The sequence below is a fragment of the Calonectris borealis genome, chromosome 25 (genome assembly GCF_964195595.1).
Source record: "Calonectris borealis chromosome 25, bCalBor7.hap1.2, whole genome shotgun sequence".
Taxonomy (NCBI): domain Eukaryota; kingdom Metazoa; phylum Chordata; class Aves; order Procellariiformes; family Procellariidae; genus Calonectris; species Calonectris borealis.
The window spans coordinates 7,706,046-7,722,951 of record NC_134336.1 but is presented as its reverse complement, the minus strand read 5'-3'; the positions used below and the strand labels follow the sequence as shown (position 1 = coordinate 7,722,951).

The following is a 16,906-nucleotide window of genomic DNA, read 5'->3' as shown; positions in this document are numbered from 1 at the left end:
GAGAACATGAGGATTACCAGAAGCCTTGTTATATGCACAAACATTTGATTTGAGGGGAAAAGCAGTCGGCAGAGCACTGAGCGAGAACATGAGTTTGGAGAGCAATTGCTAAGGAATTTTCTTGAGGATCATTGTTCAGCCCAGTGTCATTTAATATTTTTATTAATAACTTTGGCACAAATTCTAGAGATTCACTGATGAAATCTGCTGACGTCTTCCCACGTCAGGCCAGATAAAGTAGCATTTGAAATGATGCAGAAAAAATATATATAGAACAGAGTACCAGAAAGGAGGTAAATCCAGCAGCAAAACACAGATGTGCACTTGAAGCATTGTCCCATGCTGGGAACTTGCAGTGGACAATAACGGATGAGAAGAACAGGATATGCGACCAGGATGGATTGATCATCACCTGCTACAAGGATACAGCGACGAAAAGAGGCTTCCAGAGACATTTCTTGTGAACATGGTGGTGCCAGTGCTGTGGCACCAGGTCCCCATGAGCTCTTCCCCAGAGTGCTGGGTGGCACTCTGGTCACCTCATGAAGTTTAATTCAAACCAACACCAGATGAGGAGAGCAAAGAGCCTTTCTTACCAGAGCAGCCAAAAGGCGAGCTCCCCTGAAGGACACGACCGCTCTCTAACTACTTCCAGAAGGAGACCTAAGTTAATCTAAAAGACAATGTTAAGACAAGGACACACGGATACCGAGTTGCCCAAGAATAAATTTGGGCTAGAAACCACAACATGGTTTCTAAAAATTCAGTAAAAAAACTTGGAGCAGTCTCCAGTGGAAAAGCAAAATCCCCAACACCAGAGTTAATTAAAGCAACACCGTATGCTGTAGTGCCTGTAATAACTGGACCCAAGGCTCAATGGTCCAGAAGGTCCCTCCAGTCCTATGTCTTCAGATGGCTCCAGATCAGATCTACCTGTTCACAACATTTCACAGCCCATCCCTGTTCCTATTAACAGCAATCAACTTCCCGTTTTCTTGCAAATCTACTGTTTCCTGATGTACAACTTGATCTATTTCCCCTTATTTCCATGATTATGCCTTACTTAGCAAGACAGAATGCCAGGATGCAGTTGACCTAAGAGCTGCTGCAGACCTTCCTTCTTCTGCCCCAAGCACACACACGGTGCTCCTGTAAAGCGAGTTTGTTCTGGGAATTGAGACCAGCTCCCAGTCCTAACCAGTGATCATTTTCTGGAAGAACCAGCCCCATTCAGGCACACGAGCACCTGTACTGTAGAGAAAACACGGCAGGACACACAGAGCTGAAATTGAGACCACGGCAGCCTTGACACTTGGTGTGATTTAAGCTGATGTACAACTGCATCCTCATTCTTCCACGACCAGCCCTAATCTCTCAAAATTGCCGGTACTGTTTCTTTGCCCTCACCAGAAGCCATTGTAATGTGTAGATAATAATGTTTATCATCTTCTTTCAGGTACTTGAGAAAAATGCCCAACAATCCCGGAGACATCAGTATGAACTACAGGACTAGGTGTTATCACTTCTCTGGACTGTGGTTAACCTTTCTTTAATCCCTGCAAACACTCTAACGAAGAGTTCAGGATGGGCAGGTCTCAGCACTGTGTTGTATCTGGTGCTCTGCCTAAGTTTCCCTGGATTCTGACTTTGCTCTTTACACTCTTCCACCCTGCCAGGCAGCCCAGCTCTCAGCACAGACACCACTGACATCTCATGGTGGCTAGAAACCATGTAGGTGCGTGACCTACAGGACCCTCTCCATCCAAGCCTGCTACCATGCCCAGACCCTGGGTCCTCTTCCTCCCATTCTGGTTTTGTTCTATCTCACGACGACAGGGTACTTCCACACTGAAACATGGGCATTTCTTCTAATTGGGAGTTCCCTAGAGGGGTAACCTCTAGTCCCAGTAAATAGACATGCTGTTCCTGCCACAGCAGCCAACCCACTTCCTACAGCTCCTCTTCTTCCAGCACAGCACAGCTCCCTGCTCCTGGCATTGCTGGCTCCAGCATGGCTCTGCACGGCCTCAGCCTGCAGGCAGCTGATCAGCCATGGAGGAAGCAGAGGACAGTCGCTCCGAGATCCTCACGCTCTTTACACCGTTGCTAATCCCTTCCCCTGAGCACGGGTGCTTTGCGAGATGCAATGAAGCACTGTGGCATCAGGCTGTTGCCCCTAAGCTTCACGCTTAGCAACTTTCCCTTAAACAGTTCTTCCTAAGTGCTTATCCTTTTACATTAGAAATTCTTTCTTTTCTCGTCAGAGCCATAATTACCCAAAGGATTAACTTTGGAAAGGCCTCGGACAGCTATTTGCTGACTCGGGGGGCAGAAAGGTAGAGGAGGAAGCAAGACGGGAGAGCAGATCAGCACAAGACACTTGTCAACTACCTAAAGAGGGTGCAGATAGCTTTTATCCTCTCCACAACTGGCAGTAGTTGAAACTACAGTAGTAGTAGAAACTACAGCAGTAGTAGAAACTACAGCAGTAGTAGAAACTACAGCAGTAGTAGAAACTACAGCAGTAGTTTCCCAGAGCCCCACAGCCAGCTGGGGAGGCAGCTATCACCCACAGTACTGCCGGGAAAAACTACTGGTCGTCTTGTTTTCCACTGCTTTCGCTTAAGAGCAATTTTGCAGCCTGACTATTTGGATCGTGGCATGAACTATCTTGCCAGGGGTGTTGCTTCAACGCCGTGGAGCGTTAGCCATGCCAAGAAAAACAAAGCCACCTATGCCTCAGATCGCTGCAGCGTGCATCATCTCTGAACGGGCTAAGCTTTCACCGAGGGCTAGATGTGCTGGCTGCTGGCAGCAGATTCACAGCCACTGTGGAAACTGCTCTGCTAGGTTTTAATTCCATTTCTAATTACAGTTTACCTGCTACATGTTATCACTCTTCTATTTCTCATGCAGAGTCTTTCACCTTAATTCCTAACTGGATGAAGTCACTATAATCAGATTACAGGAAGTGGGAAGGACTGGGGGACAAGGAGAGGAGGGAAGACAAGGAGACAGCACGGATGAGCGGAAACCTACAGGCAGAGATGGAAATCAGACCGACAGGCAGAAAATACAGCAACTTGAATCCTGTGCAAAAAAGAGCCCTGCGGGCATGTGCATGGCACTAGGTGTGATGCAACGAACCCTGCAGAGAGGGCTCTGAAACACACGCCTGCCTCCTGAGATAAAGATAAAATCTGGGTTAAGGCACGGAGCATCGGGGGTCCCTACAATGCCGCCCCCGCCCCAGCTCCTACCTGGTAGATACCTGTCGTGGTCGTACTCGTGTGAGCGCTGCATGTGGCTGTTCTGAGAGAAAGGCTGGTTCCCAAAGAGGTTGTCACTGCGAAGATTGTGGCAGAGCTTCTCCAGGAAGCGGAGGACGTAGGTGATACTGTTTACTGCTGGCAGGTTCAGAGTGTGCTGTTCCCGATCAAACACAGCTGGAGACAGAAACAAACAGAGCCCAACACGTAAACCCCCAGCAAAGGCAGGAGACTACGCCCAGGGCTGCACAGCCAGCTTCTGTATCTCAGCATCGCTGGTCTAGACTAGAGCAAACAAAAGCCACTGCCTTCCGCTGGCTGAGCGCTGGCGAGCTCGCTTCCCTGGGACAGGCTAAAACCAGTCTGCTGCACCCAGCATCAGGTACAGGGCTGCAGCGCCCGAGAAGCTGCGTTCGAGGGAATGGAAAGGCATTCAAGGAGGGGCCTGCACTCCCAGCATCCGGGTAAACACGGGCTTAAAAGCAAAATTAAAAACCGGGGTGTTTCTTGTCTTTCCGTCAGGAGTTCTGAAAATCCCACCCGTTCCGCCTCCTCCTGGGGCTCGGGCAGTGCTGGGGGACGACAGGTGAAGCACAACGCTGCCCAGGCTGGCACCAGGGCGGCATGCTGCCTTCTCCAGCACTGTGCCTGCAGGCCACGCTAACTGCTCTGCTCTGAGTCAGCCGCTAGCTCTTGCTTCACTGACACAGATGTTTGGCAAGAGAGAGAAGACAGAAATCTTCTGTCTGCCCCTGGCCCACGACTGCACCAAGCTTCAGGAGAGACATCTTCCAAGGAGCGAATTCTTGCAATGACATCTCTGAAGGCAAAGTGCTGCAGGCCGGTTCTCACCTGAGATGACCTCTCCCCCGTGGCCTTGTTTTAAGAAGGAGAAGACTGTTTTCTGATGATAAGCGCAATCAATGCAGGCCTGTACTGCTTGCTGCAGGACAACAGAAGCTCGAGCTGGTCCAAAATGGTCCGGCAGCTGCTGAACTTTCTTCTTGTCTAGGTGGGGCCCAGTGCTGCCGTTCTTGTTCAAGTAAATGCAAACTGCCAAGATGAGAAATGTGTTTGCCATTAACCCACTCAAGAAAGCAAGAAACAGATGCCTAAAATCCAACCTGAGAGATGCTGAGATTTTAAGACTGTCAAATCACTCACAAAGGGGAAGCCACCACGACTGCCTGTCCGCATCCTAACAGCGGAGCCACTTACAGAGGGGAATCACCTCCAAAATTCCAAAATCTTCCTGCCTCACACTCACCTTCGAGGCTGTTGCTGTTTCTCCTACGCTTTCCCCAGCACTCAGGCTCCCAAATGCAGGCTGCAAAGTGGTTTCCAAGCCAGCCAGGTAAGGTGGCTGCGATGTTCAAAGGAGATGAAGGAACGCAGCCCCCACTTTTTAGGGAAATTGGGTTCTTTAGATTCCTCTGAAAATTGGCCAATAATGTTCTGCTGAAACAGAGGGCTCAGCCCATATCCAGTGCTTGACCGAACATATAAAAGGAGCTTTGCATTAGACTTTCCTGCCCAGATTCATCTTCAGCTACACCTCACAACTGTAGCAGAGCATACACTCTGCACGGCCGCTCCTACTCCTCCCCTGCTGCCTCTTGTCCCTGTTTGCCTCAATATCCTGGCTGAAGCTGAACAGATCATTGCCACTGTCGTTCAGCAGTTGTTCTGCATCTTGCTGTAGCTTCAGCAGCTGTGTCTGGCATGGTTTGGGAGAGCCTGCGCTCTGGCCTCACAAGAGGTGCTGCACACCGTAGTGCCTCTGGGCACGATGGGCCACGAGAAGTGCCCTTCGAGAGCTGCGGAGTCACTAGCCTGCACGTGGTAACTCAGCGAAAGGGGTCCCTGCACTGAGCAGGTGGACTGGCAAGACTCCTACGACTTCACTATTTCCAAAATGGACAGCGAGATAAACGAACAGCTGATATGAACTCGCGTGCCTCTTTTCCTCCCGACACGCTCTCTGTTAGGCCAGCCTTTCTGGAATTGTAATGTTTGCTGGTGTTTGGGTTTAAGAAGAAACAGGAGTATCTCGGTGTGTCGCTTTCTGACTGATGCGGCTCCTAACTGTGCAATCTTGTCAAGAATGTGGTTCGAGACCCTTACCTGTGGGAGCCTGCATGGCAGAGCTGGGGATTGTAGCAGCGTCCTGAGGCACAGTGCTTGTGTCTGGTTCTGGGGTACTGGTTGTTGGAGAGGTGGGTGCTGGGTTCAGCAATGTCCTAGGTTTCCTCTGCAGAAAAAGAGGAGATATTTCTCCTTTTATCCCTGCTCTCCTTTACCACCCATGATCACTACACTCTCTCCTTTGCATCCAACAGACAAGGCACTGTGGAATATGACACACTTCTGATGGTGATGACGGGGAGTCTCAAGAACCTAGTAATCAATACGTGTGTATTTTATAAACCACAATCCTGAAAAAATAACAAGCCTGAGATCTGCCACCTCTGCTTGACTTAGACTAGCTACACACGATGGATGGAAGAGCTTATTCCACCGTTTGGCCATCCTGTCACGATCACAGCATCTGCCATGCTACTTCACAGCTAATGCAGCTCCAAAGACACAGTTTCTTGATGGAAATGATCTTTAGGACACAGACATTCTCTACAGCTCTGGGGCTGGACTTCGAGGGATATTCCCAGCCCACACACCCCTTTGGTCTCCTACTTGCTGCAGTCACACAGCCAGAGGCTGAGACAAACGTGCACAAACACACGCATGCACCATCCCATGGCAGAACTTGCAGCACCTGCTTTTCACCCGCCTGCATCAGCATCAGCTTTTACCTTACTGCCAGGCTTGGGGCCTCTCTTTCTGGGGAATTTCAAAGGCTCCACTGACTTGGAGGGTGTAGGCATGGGGTGATGGATTAGCGCTTTGGTCGTTCGACCACGCTTCTTCCCTGTTTTGCGACGCCTTTGCCCTTGTTGATGCCCCAAAACAGTCTTTGTGCTACTGTGCATGCTAGGTTTCTCCGAGTTTACTTCGGAGGCAGGTAAAGGGCTCTTTGGAATCACAACTGAAATAAAAAGAGAAAAAGCAAATATAATTAAATCAGGCGAGAATCAAAACAAGAGCAGCCTCCATCTTTAAACAGTGTCACATGGAAAACCTGGAGTATTTACAGCCCCCTGAATGGAGGCTACTGCTCTCCATGCCAGAAAACCAAACGCACTGATCCGTGGTTCAGCACTCGAGCTGTGGGACACTGTGGCTTAGCCTGGATGGGCTGAAATCCAGAAGGATCACGCTTTCAGCCATACCTTCCTTCCTGAAAATAACTGGCACCTACACCTCTTCCTTCTGCGAGTGGTGACCTGCCAGCGATCGTGTAAAATGCACTGAAAGCATTCCTAGGGGAAGGATCAGTCAAGACCTGCCTGACAGCCACAGAGCCAGTGCTGTGCTGGAAATCCCCTCTCTCAAGGCAGAAGTCAAATTTGCTCTGTTCCTAAATGACCAGTGGACTGCAGCGGAAGGTACCAGCTCCATCCTCGATGCCTGCAAGGATTATTGCTCCTGGCCCTGAGTAATAGCTCATCCCAGTTGGATCAGCCGACCTGCTCCTCTCACGTACTGCCAGAGGTAAGCGAAGTGCCAGCACATGGTCAGTTCCTTCTTATCTTCTCACGCTTTCCATGACAAAACCAGGTTTCTGGTGTATTTGCCCACAAATCCCCTGAATTTGGTCATTCATCTTTCCCGAGTCCTGCTAAAGCCTAGAGATGAACTGGCCCAGCTCAGCAGACCAATGTTTCCTTTAAATTTAAATTTCTGCTAGAAAGAAACAAAATAAAACCCTCCTAGATTTTGAAAAATGCACGGTGACCTTTAGGATGTCTTGTTGCTCAGACCTGGAAACCGCGCTGTGTGTTCAACATGAGAGCTCTGAATTAGGAAAAAACCAACCACTCTTGAAGTGAGGAGCTTTACAGTTAAGAAGAAAATCTTGGCAAAAGAAACACTGTGCACTAAAAGATTGATACCAGGATGGCATGCAGCCCTAACAGTGGCACAACTGTGGGCATATAAAGAGATTTTTAAGGTTTTTCTAAGGAGGGTTTTATGAGCAGTTACTGTGAGCAAGGACTCATTCCCTCGGCACAAAGGCACCGTTTCCTGCCGACAGCTCAGAAGCAGCAAACTGAGACGGGTCCAACTTTCCAAGGGTCTGGAGAAGATCAGTGGGCTGTGAGGTGACAGCAGCAAGCCCCGAGTCAGGAGATACTTCAGGCATACTGGCAGTGAGCTGACAGCTCTGTTAACTACTTCACCGCTAACCAAAGCACAGACCGAGCAAATGGCATGGCTGGTATGGGGAGATCTGTATAAGGTCCCATCAGTGGCAGCTTCTTTTGGCCTTACGTGAAGGAGCCACGGGAGGTGGAGGATCCTGCTTTGCTCTTCTGGTCTGACTCCATTCACCAGCTTCGACTCTGGGGTACCCTGTGCTCTCCGTGGGGAGACTGGGCCTGAACCTGGCTGCCAGGTCCAAGAAAACCTGAGCGAACGGTTCATTCAGGCAGCTCAAAACCAGGACTGGTGTTATCTCACGGCAGGACTAGACGACTTCAGGCAGACGGATGCGCTGGCCAGGCACTCCTCCAGGTCCAAGCTGCCATCGGGACTCCAGCCACCAGCCGCGCAGGCGTTTCTGCCTCGCTGGCCGTGCCAAAGGTGGCCATGCAGAGGGCAGGGGGGCAGACGGGGCCGACCCCCAGCTGCCAGCTCAGTGTCACACGAGGCCGCCTGGCCGGCGCACGTTTAGGATGCAGAGGTCAGCAGCCACCACAGAGAAGGGCCAGGAACGCCAGGTGCCGCTCCTCCTGCTGCCGGCAATGACTGCTGCCACTGGCAAATCCTGCGTACGCTGCTGGGAGATGATGCACGCCGCTGTCCCTGCCCTGAGCTGTCCCTGCCCTGCACTGAGCTCCTGGGTGTTTCTATCAGTAACCTGCACAAGTCAAGTGAGGAATGTCCCGCAGTTGTCTTCGGGGGGCTTACATCCACCCTAACCTCACTTTGCACCAGTGCAAATAACACGTGCTTGTCACGTGGGCAGGGCAAGATTTCTGCTGCCCTCAATTTTTTTTTTTTAGTTTTAATTTTATTTTCTTGCTCTTGTGCATTAACATTCTGTATCAGATGCCAGGGAGAAGTACACAGTCATTCAGGGATCTAACTTCCCAAGTAACGTCTTTTTTTGTGTCAGGCAGATACAGAGAATCGCGGTAGAATCTACTCCTTGTTTGAGATATTAGTATTAACGGCAAGACTACTTTGCTGGCAAGAAAAGGAATACAATAGCTAAAGTGCTTCTTACAGTTGATGGTTCTCCAGGACAGTGAATGTCACCTGCTACAGAGCTGCACTAGCAGAGAGAAATGGCAGAGGTAGGACAGGCACTGATCACTGAATCGCTGTGCCTTCAGCCTTAAGTGTGCACGGCTGATCTCAGCGGAGAAATATTTGTATTAAAGGATTTACTGGAATCCCACAAGTTGATAGAACAAGGATAAACACAGGTAAGATGCTCCATACTTCAAAGAAAACTCTTAAACGTCAAAGGGATGTGTAAAACAACACAGGGGCATTTCGTCTGCAATCTGCACCAATGCTAAGTGTCTAAACCAAGCTGTGCTGCAACGAGGTTTCTCTAACCTGGAAGAGAAATTGAGGATTCTACAGACAAGCTGTGAAGCAAACACACAATCTCAGTTTTACTAGTGAAAAACCCACAGAAATGGTGCATTTGGGAAGTTGGGATGCAGTAGGCAGAGCAGCTGAACTGCAACCTTGGCTCCCAGGCTGGAACCATGTCGCAGAGAAATCCCAGGGCCAGAGAAAAGGCGACCGATATCAGGTGAACTCCTGGTGTGCAAGCTTTCACTGTATAATTTTGTAATAAAAAATGATTTCAACTTTTGGTACAATAAATGCTAGAAAGATCTATTATCCACTTCAGCCGTAAAGATATTACAGGTAACATTAATTTGCCAGGCTTAAAGAATCACTGCTTTGTTTTTAGGGCAATAAAAGCACATAACTAGGTGTGGGCAGACCGCACGATAGGAAACCTCATTTCGTTCAGCCACGCCAAAGGAGTTTCCACTGCGCCTGCTGCCCCTGGCAGCACATCCCTGCCGCAGCCACAGCTCCCGCAGGGATGGAGGAGCTGCGACAGCTCAGAAGACTGTTCAATGAAACAGGCTAAGTTACATCTAAATCTGCAGCCAGCTCAGGGCATAAATACACAGAAAATGACCTAGATTGTTGCTTTGTGCCTAACAGTATTGCTGAATACAATGCTGAATACATTGCTGAATATGCACTAATATTTTTTCCTGTGACTGCTTCAGTGAGACCGATACAATGCACAGACATTTCTCTGACCCGGAGCAATTTAATGAAACGAAGTCTTATCATCCCACGATTCAACACCATTCAGCAGACTTGCCTGGCTTTTTGTTTGATTTTAACCAGAATCTGAGAAAGCACCTGCCCGTGCTAATTCATTTCTCTTGCCCCTACCAGATGTGTTGAGCTGCACGCAATCAGTGTGACGAGGAGACACCAACCACTTCAGAGTGGAGCCATGCCACCAGCTGCACCCGTGCGGCAACGGCGCAGCCACAGAAACACAGAGTTATGGCTGGCCACGCTCCTGCCTCGTCACAGAGGCATTTATAAACACTTCCAGTGAATGGATGCTTCCTAAAGGAGCCTAAAGTTTTGGCCAGGTGCCTATTACTTTCCTGCAGGATTTCAGCCCCTGATGTTACAAGGACATGGTCAAGAAGCACAGGACTGCTGCAGGAAGGAGCGGTGCAGAGGGCTCCGTCCTGCTCACACCCACCCCAACACCCGCTGAGCTCCGGCAGCGGTAACAGCTGTGCCCAGCTGCGCCCAGCTGTGCCCTGCCAAAAGTTTCAATTTACTGTGTCTTATTCAGCTGGTGGTGCCAGCCCAACAGTGAGCATCTGCCAGGGACATCCCCACCTTCTTCCTTGTACCACTGTCTTCACCCCACGGTGAGCTACCAAGAAGAGCTAAATTTTCAGAAAATCCAGTGGGACCCTCTTACTTAAAAAATCAACAGTTTGCTGTCACTGAGAAAAGCAGCATCTCTCTGGCCCACAGCTTTGGTGCTCACATGAGCTCTGAGCAACCTAACGCAACTCCAAAGCTGGCCTTGCTTTAGGCAAGGAGTTGGGCCATGCAACCTCCAGAGATCCCTTCTGACCCGAATTCTGTGATCTGAACTCGTGGTTAATCATTTCAGCTCATTAATGGAACAGAAAACTAATCAACAAAAGTTTTCTGCTGGCTGAACTGTCTTGGTTTGGGTCATACAGGCATCCGGGCCAGCACAAGAGCGGACAACACGGAGGAATGGGCCAGCTCCTCGGTGGGCCGGCTGGCATCGGATCAGTTTGGCTGCAGTGAGAAACATCACCCTAAAGATGTTAAAATCAAACATTGCTGAACTCAGAGCCAAAGAAAAGATGGGCACCACTGACTAGGCTATTAATCACCACAGGATTAGTTTAAACAAGAGTGCCGGGCTTCCTGCAGAAACAAAGAGAACTGACAGAGGATTCAAGACTTTAAGCTCTATTTCCTACTGCCAAAATATCCCTTGCCAGTTGACACATGGCACCAGCAGCACCTGCAGCTGCTCACCACACTGTGACTCAAACTATTATTTACAGAAGACTCTGTAAAGTTGCCGTCCACACTTTGAGAGTTAGCCCATACTAGAAAGCAGCATTTGTCACTCACCAGCTTATCTCAGGCTTGTCACAGCTTGAAGAAGACAAAACTATGTCCTTGGGATATGAATAACAAAGCCAAAACATGTATGAAAATACGGAACAGAAGAGTTAAAGATGGAGAACCGTTTCCTACCTTTCTCTCGGATACACCAGCTATTTATCAGTCTGCATTTACTAACAGCTGCTGGACCGCAAAACCCGAAATCTCCATTTTACGTGCTAAGGGCTACTGTACTCTCAGATGCAGCCACAGCTCACACCCCTTCTCTCTAGAGATATCAGTAATGACCATTACAGTGTCCCAAAACACAGGGGTGGTTTCTGAGAAGACTGATAACACCATCCATATCCATTTTAAAGCACCCATGAAGAATGCCCTGTAGGCCACCCGTCCAGTGGTTCTTTGGTGCTCCAGTTGCCCTTGTCCCATCTTCAGCACTGCACGGTCAGAAGCATGACTCAAAGAGGTGGGTTAGAGAGACACATTTAAGATAAGCAAATTTACCAGAGAACAGAAATCTTGTTGAGATCTGGCTGAATCCTTCCCTGGATGCAGCAGTTCAAACCTAGACATCCTGAAGGCTGGAGCCGGACAGGAACCTGAGTTCAGTGCCTGTCCGAGAGCAAGCTGTGAAAGCTTCAAACCTTTGTGATTCTTCCCAAAGCAGAGACCATCATCACTGGCCACCACGAGCACGACTGGGACATACATACAGGCCCTGGGAAGGCTCAAGACTTGGTACGTCCTGACCTCTCAGCAGGCTAGGCAGACATAACAGAGGAGAAAAGGTCAGAGCATGGGTGGGAGACGTGGGCTCCTCGCAAGGACAGGGATTAAGAACAATCCTCCAAATCCTGGAATTTAGAAGTCAGAATGCAATTATTCTGATAATGCAATATTTCCTGCAGGGATTCCTGCTCTCCAGCCTAAAACGTCTGCTTGAGCTAAGGCTGAGAGATCAGAGGATATATCTCACACAATAATACAGCAAGAGGATCCAAGCACTGCATGATTTGGAATGTTCTAGATGTTCTCATGATCAGTTATCTTAACTCCCAAAGATGCATTTTCTTTTTACACAAGATTTGTCTAGTTTCAGCTTTCGATTACTGAAACTTGCTGTTGCCTTCGCTGGAAGCCATGAGGTGCTTTATTCACCGATCCCCTCCCAGACCTCACTGGCCAGTGGTTACACAGCAGCACGCACAAAAAAGCAAAACCATGGTCCCTAAAACTTTCTCCATCCTGCTTGTCCTGACTATCAGGCTGCATTTAAATGTCTGTTTTTGGACAGGACATCCACAGGCACATGAAGAAGAGCTTAAAATTAAAGCAATGTCTTAGGCATTTGTTGAACCTGAGAAAGGCTCTGAACATTCATCATGGGTGTCCCATTTCTTAAAGGCTTAAAAATCTGCACGGTCTGGAGCAGCAATTTTCTTATTTTAATCATTTGCATGCGCTTGGATGAGCTCTGTGCACTGCAGATGCCACTGTACATCCCACTGGCACAAGCTGTGCCATTTTTATGGTTGTTTTATTTACAAAAATATTGTATTACAAAAATATGTTTTTATTTACAAAAATAAAACAACTAAAAAAAAAAAAACCAATCTCAAGAGTCACAGTGACACCGGCAACTGCTATTTGCTTTTTGCACAAGTCTTACATTTACAGTTCTCAAGGCAGCATTCCTGTGTGCCCTAAACCATATTGGTAATTACACTTGGCACCTTCCGAAGGCAGTGCAGCCAGGGATCTTAAAAACCTTCCCAGGAGTTCACTACACCTTGCAACACATCTCAGAGATGCCGGGCAACACACTGACAGCCGGAGGTTTAGTGACTCGCCTGGAGTGCCAGACCAATAACAGTATTGCAAAACGTCCCAAGTGTCCTACCTCTAATTATAACCACACACGCATATGCGAAAAAGAACAACTGAAGATTGCAGTCGGCACTGCTGGAGCTGAAGACCAGAAAACCTCTACTCTGGACCTGCAGGATCTGCTCACACGAATCAAGCCCGAGACCTCACAACCCGAAGAGACCCCTGCAGCACCAAGGCTGCCCTTCTGTGCGTCACTCTCTGCCCATCACCCAGACATTTGTTAAACCCAAGTAGCTAATTTTACCCAAGCAGAAAGTGCATCCGGCTAAAACATTCTCCGAAAGAAAACTGAGGCTTTATCCAACAACACGGCCCCCAAGAGGAATCTGACCTACTTGGGCAGAGTCAGTACAGCTTCTGTAACAGAAACCCGGCCTCGCGAACCTGGAAGGGTCTGGACTAGGCAGCGACCACGCGGACAGATGTGACACAGCCTACCTGCCTTTCCACAAAGCCTCCGAGATCCTCACCAAAGGCCTTTATAAAAACTAGAGCCATGGGATAAGAAGGAAGGTTTCTATAGGGACAAATCAAGGGTTAGAAGAGGTAGGGGCAAACAGTCATTCTTGCGGAGGGAAGAGGTCTACGTGGAGTGCACAGGGATCCGCAGCAGGATCTGCACTGCTCAACGTATTCATGAGTGACCTGTCGAGGGGATAAGCGAGGTGAGAAAGTTTTCTCATGATTCACTTCCCAGGACGGTGGCAGCCCATGAGGAGCTCCAGAGAGAAGCTAGGAGACTGAGTTTCAGGGCAAGAAAACGGCAGGTATCATGCCAATAAATATAGAGCAATGAGTGTGGAGAAAACCACTCCTACCTTCAGAGGCAAAATGACGAGCTCTGAGCTGCCTGGTGCTCCTTCAGGAGGGAGAATTTGGGCTGTAACGTTCACTGCACAAGAACATCAGCTCAAAGCACAGCAGTGGCCAGAAAGAGCCAGGGAAAAAGATTCCACTTTGGAAAAATGAGAGATCAGGATGTTGGACGTCACGGTAGAAACCAACCACATAGAAATCTTCATTACACTGGTTAAAAATCAAGCAAAAAGCCCCCAAATCTGTGGCTGATCTCTGGATTCTCGTTTCCACAGAGTTCCAGCCTTTCCGGGGATATCTTCAGCCAGGGCTAAGCTCTGCCTTGCCCCGCTGCGTGTCGAGAGCCACCCGAGTCTGCCCTTCACTGATCCTGTTCAGAAAACTCTTTGATCAGATTGAGCATTTTCAAGAGTTCCTTCACACTGCTTTGGCTCTTCTGCTTAGCATACAATGCAAAATATCTTTTAATGTTTTTAATTGGTTTCCAGCATCATTTCAGAGACAGTAACTCTTATTATTACTTAGTAGTTATCGACGCTTTTTAGAGTATAAACATACATGTGCAGTTATTTCTCAGTGCAGGGGGAAAGTGCTTTGAGACCCCGCACAACAAGTGTTACGGATGTGCTACACAATAGACTTATTCATCAAAATGCCCTGGGGGTCAGCACAGTCCCCATTCTGCTGATGGCAAAATAAACAGAGCTAAGTGACTGGCTCATGATCAGAGACAAAGACAGTGACAGAGCTGTGAAGAGCAAGGATGCCCAAACCACTGTCCTCAGCAAAAGTAATTTTCAGTTTAGCGCTGAGCACACAGATTTACTTAGTCCCAAAACCCAGGTCTTAATTTCTCCCCCATACAGGAAAGAAATTAACTGCTTTGTATCACTGGGTAGCGTTATAAAGTGAATGGGTAAACTGAGTTATGCAACTTTTTTATAAAATACTGCAAAGGCTAGCATTTGGATAAGGGAAAACAGCATCATGCCTGCTACCACTGGAGCAGCCAAGCAAGCTTCTCCCTGAATAGCAGCTCGTAAGCCCCTCATCTTTCAGCATGTTTGCTGTGGAACATCTGCACAACCAGTGATAAACACCTCGCGCTGCCAATTATATGGCTGGAGCTTGTAGGAACAGCACATTCCTGCTTCTTCAGCCCCTCTTTTCCCTGCCATCCCCTTTTCCAGCTCCCAGAAGGCAAAGCAAAGGACCAGCAAGACCATGCTGGGAATGGACCTGGCATTTACACCACGGAGAAAAATGGCGGTTTTGGACAGTGGGGCTGGTTCAAGGGATTTAGCATGCATACCTGGATTGCACAGGAAGCCCTCAATGGAATTACAGCCCATACTGCAACAGCGCTGTTGCTCATTCTATGCCAAGTAACCTCATCACCCTTAGAGAAATACTCGCTTGTATGAGCCAGTGTCCAGCAATCTTTGCAGCCCATTTTTACAAAGCTGGTGGCCTTGGCTTGCAGTCTCTGTGCCAGCACCGTTTTTTATTTCTCCAGTGCTCAGACAACTTTAACTCTGGGTCCAGTTCTGCAAGGCCACTTGGACGCTCCTTTGCAGGTGCAGCCAAGGGCACAGGGGCTACCAGCTCCCCCAGCCCCTCTGGAACACAGTTGCTCCTCCTAGCCCAGCTACCAGGTCGGACAATAAGGAGGTGCAATGAGCCTACCGGGGCATATGGTCCAAATGCAGAGGACTAGCACATGCCAATTTTGTCTGTAATCACCCTCTTCACATCCCAAATCAGCAGATTTCCTCCTTCCCTCCCATCCCACTACCTCTTATTCCAAATAAACTGGCTGCAACACACCCTAGGTTCTTGCTTGCTGTGATCCCCCTATTAGTCTCATCTTCTCCGGGTCACTGCAAAAATAAAGCTGTTGTAAGAGTGTGTTGTTTTAATCAGCTGTGAAGCAGCTATGGAATTAAAACAGAGAAATTCTGAACTACAAAAAGGAGATGAGAACTGAGCTGGGCAGCTCCAGCGTGAGAAACGCATCAGCAGAGTTGAAACTCAAGCTCCTGACTGAGGGGATGCACTAGCAGGTGAAAGAAGACATACAGGGGCAATCAGGGAGCTCCAAGAGAAACGGCAATTCCAATATTTATTGGCAAAGTCAGAACAAAATCAAGTAAAAATCTGAACTTCAATACTTGAGCTTAATTTCATTACCCCAAAGCTAGGCTGAGATCACCTCCTGCATGAGAGCGCCCATGGACTTATCTCCATACCCCGTTTTCCCTTATCCATGGTGAGTACCCCAGCAGCAACTGCAGGAGCCCACCTATGACCCCCTGGAGCTGTTCAGTAGATGGTACATGAGCAGAACTGGCACCTTTGGTCCTGACACAGACACCAACAACATAAATAAACTCATTTCCACACCTCAGGAAAACCATCGTACTGCAGCTCTTCCAGGCTTAGTGCTTCAGGAGAGGCCATCAGCAGAGCACGTACCCAGAGAGGGCTGCCAAAAGCACCAAGGATGACTGACACATGTCTGGTCCACGTAGCAGTCCTCAAGAAAATCCCAGAGACATGGTCTTAGGAAGCAGCCAACCTGGGTAAGACTTCAGCTTGTGGAAGCATGCCCAAGCCAACCTGAACTACACCTGCAGCAGGACAGAGGTCACTACTTTCTTTACAGATTTACAGCCCGCGGTAAGTTTGCAACGGCATGGCTATACTGCTATTTATATCCACCTAGCTCAAGGACATACATTCAGTGAAAATACGTGGCATGAGAGGCTACCACAGTCAACCTACTGACGGATCACGTCTTTTGCCCCTGGGAGTTAATTATCAGTGGGTTTCCAAAGACCCATGTTGAGAATCAAAATGTTTCTGTTCTCTTGGCGTATTCAGGCTATTCAGGACTGTTCCTGGGGTTTCTGCGTGTTCTGATCTTCTCTGAAGCTCTTTTTTTAGCTTTGGCTTCCTGGTTAAATATTAGCAGAACACCTTCAACATATCAGCGCACAAAGAACAAGGGGATTGCTAGGTGGGTGCGGTTTATTCCACCTTTTGGTTTTTTTTAAAGCTGTTCAGAAGTTATAAAAATACCAAAGATCAAGAGGAGAACTGTGACAAGCTGCAAAAGGTCCAATCTTTAT

The 16,906-nt window shown here is 48.5% G+C and overlaps 1 protein-coding gene across 37 annotated transcripts in view; it reads right to left on the bottom strand.

Moving 5' to 3' along the window:
- Positions 1-16,906, bottom strand: part of SCMH1 (Scm polycomb group protein homolog 1) — a 73,901-nt gene that overhangs the window by 14,152 nt on the left and 42,843 nt on the right. For 33 of the 37 annotated variants that reach the window (XR_012677255.1, XM_075173759.1, XM_075173760.1 and 30 more), the window contains 4 exons: positions 6,080-6,312; positions 5,394-5,520; positions 4,122-4,322; positions 3,261-3,446 (listed from right to left, as the gene is read on the bottom strand). Coding sequence is in view for 36 of the 37 variants with exons in the window: in XM_075173759.1 (XP_075029860.1) it covers positions 3,261-3,446; positions 4,122-4,322; positions 5,394-5,520; positions 6,080-6,312 (747 nt within the window). In the remaining variant the exon portion in view is untranslated. The remainder of the gene's footprint in view (positions 1-3,260; positions 3,447-4,121; positions 4,323-5,393; positions 5,521-6,079; positions 6,313-16,906) is intronic. The other 4 variants (XM_075173763.1, XM_075173762.1, XM_075173752.1 and 1 more) reach the window with 3 other exon arrangements.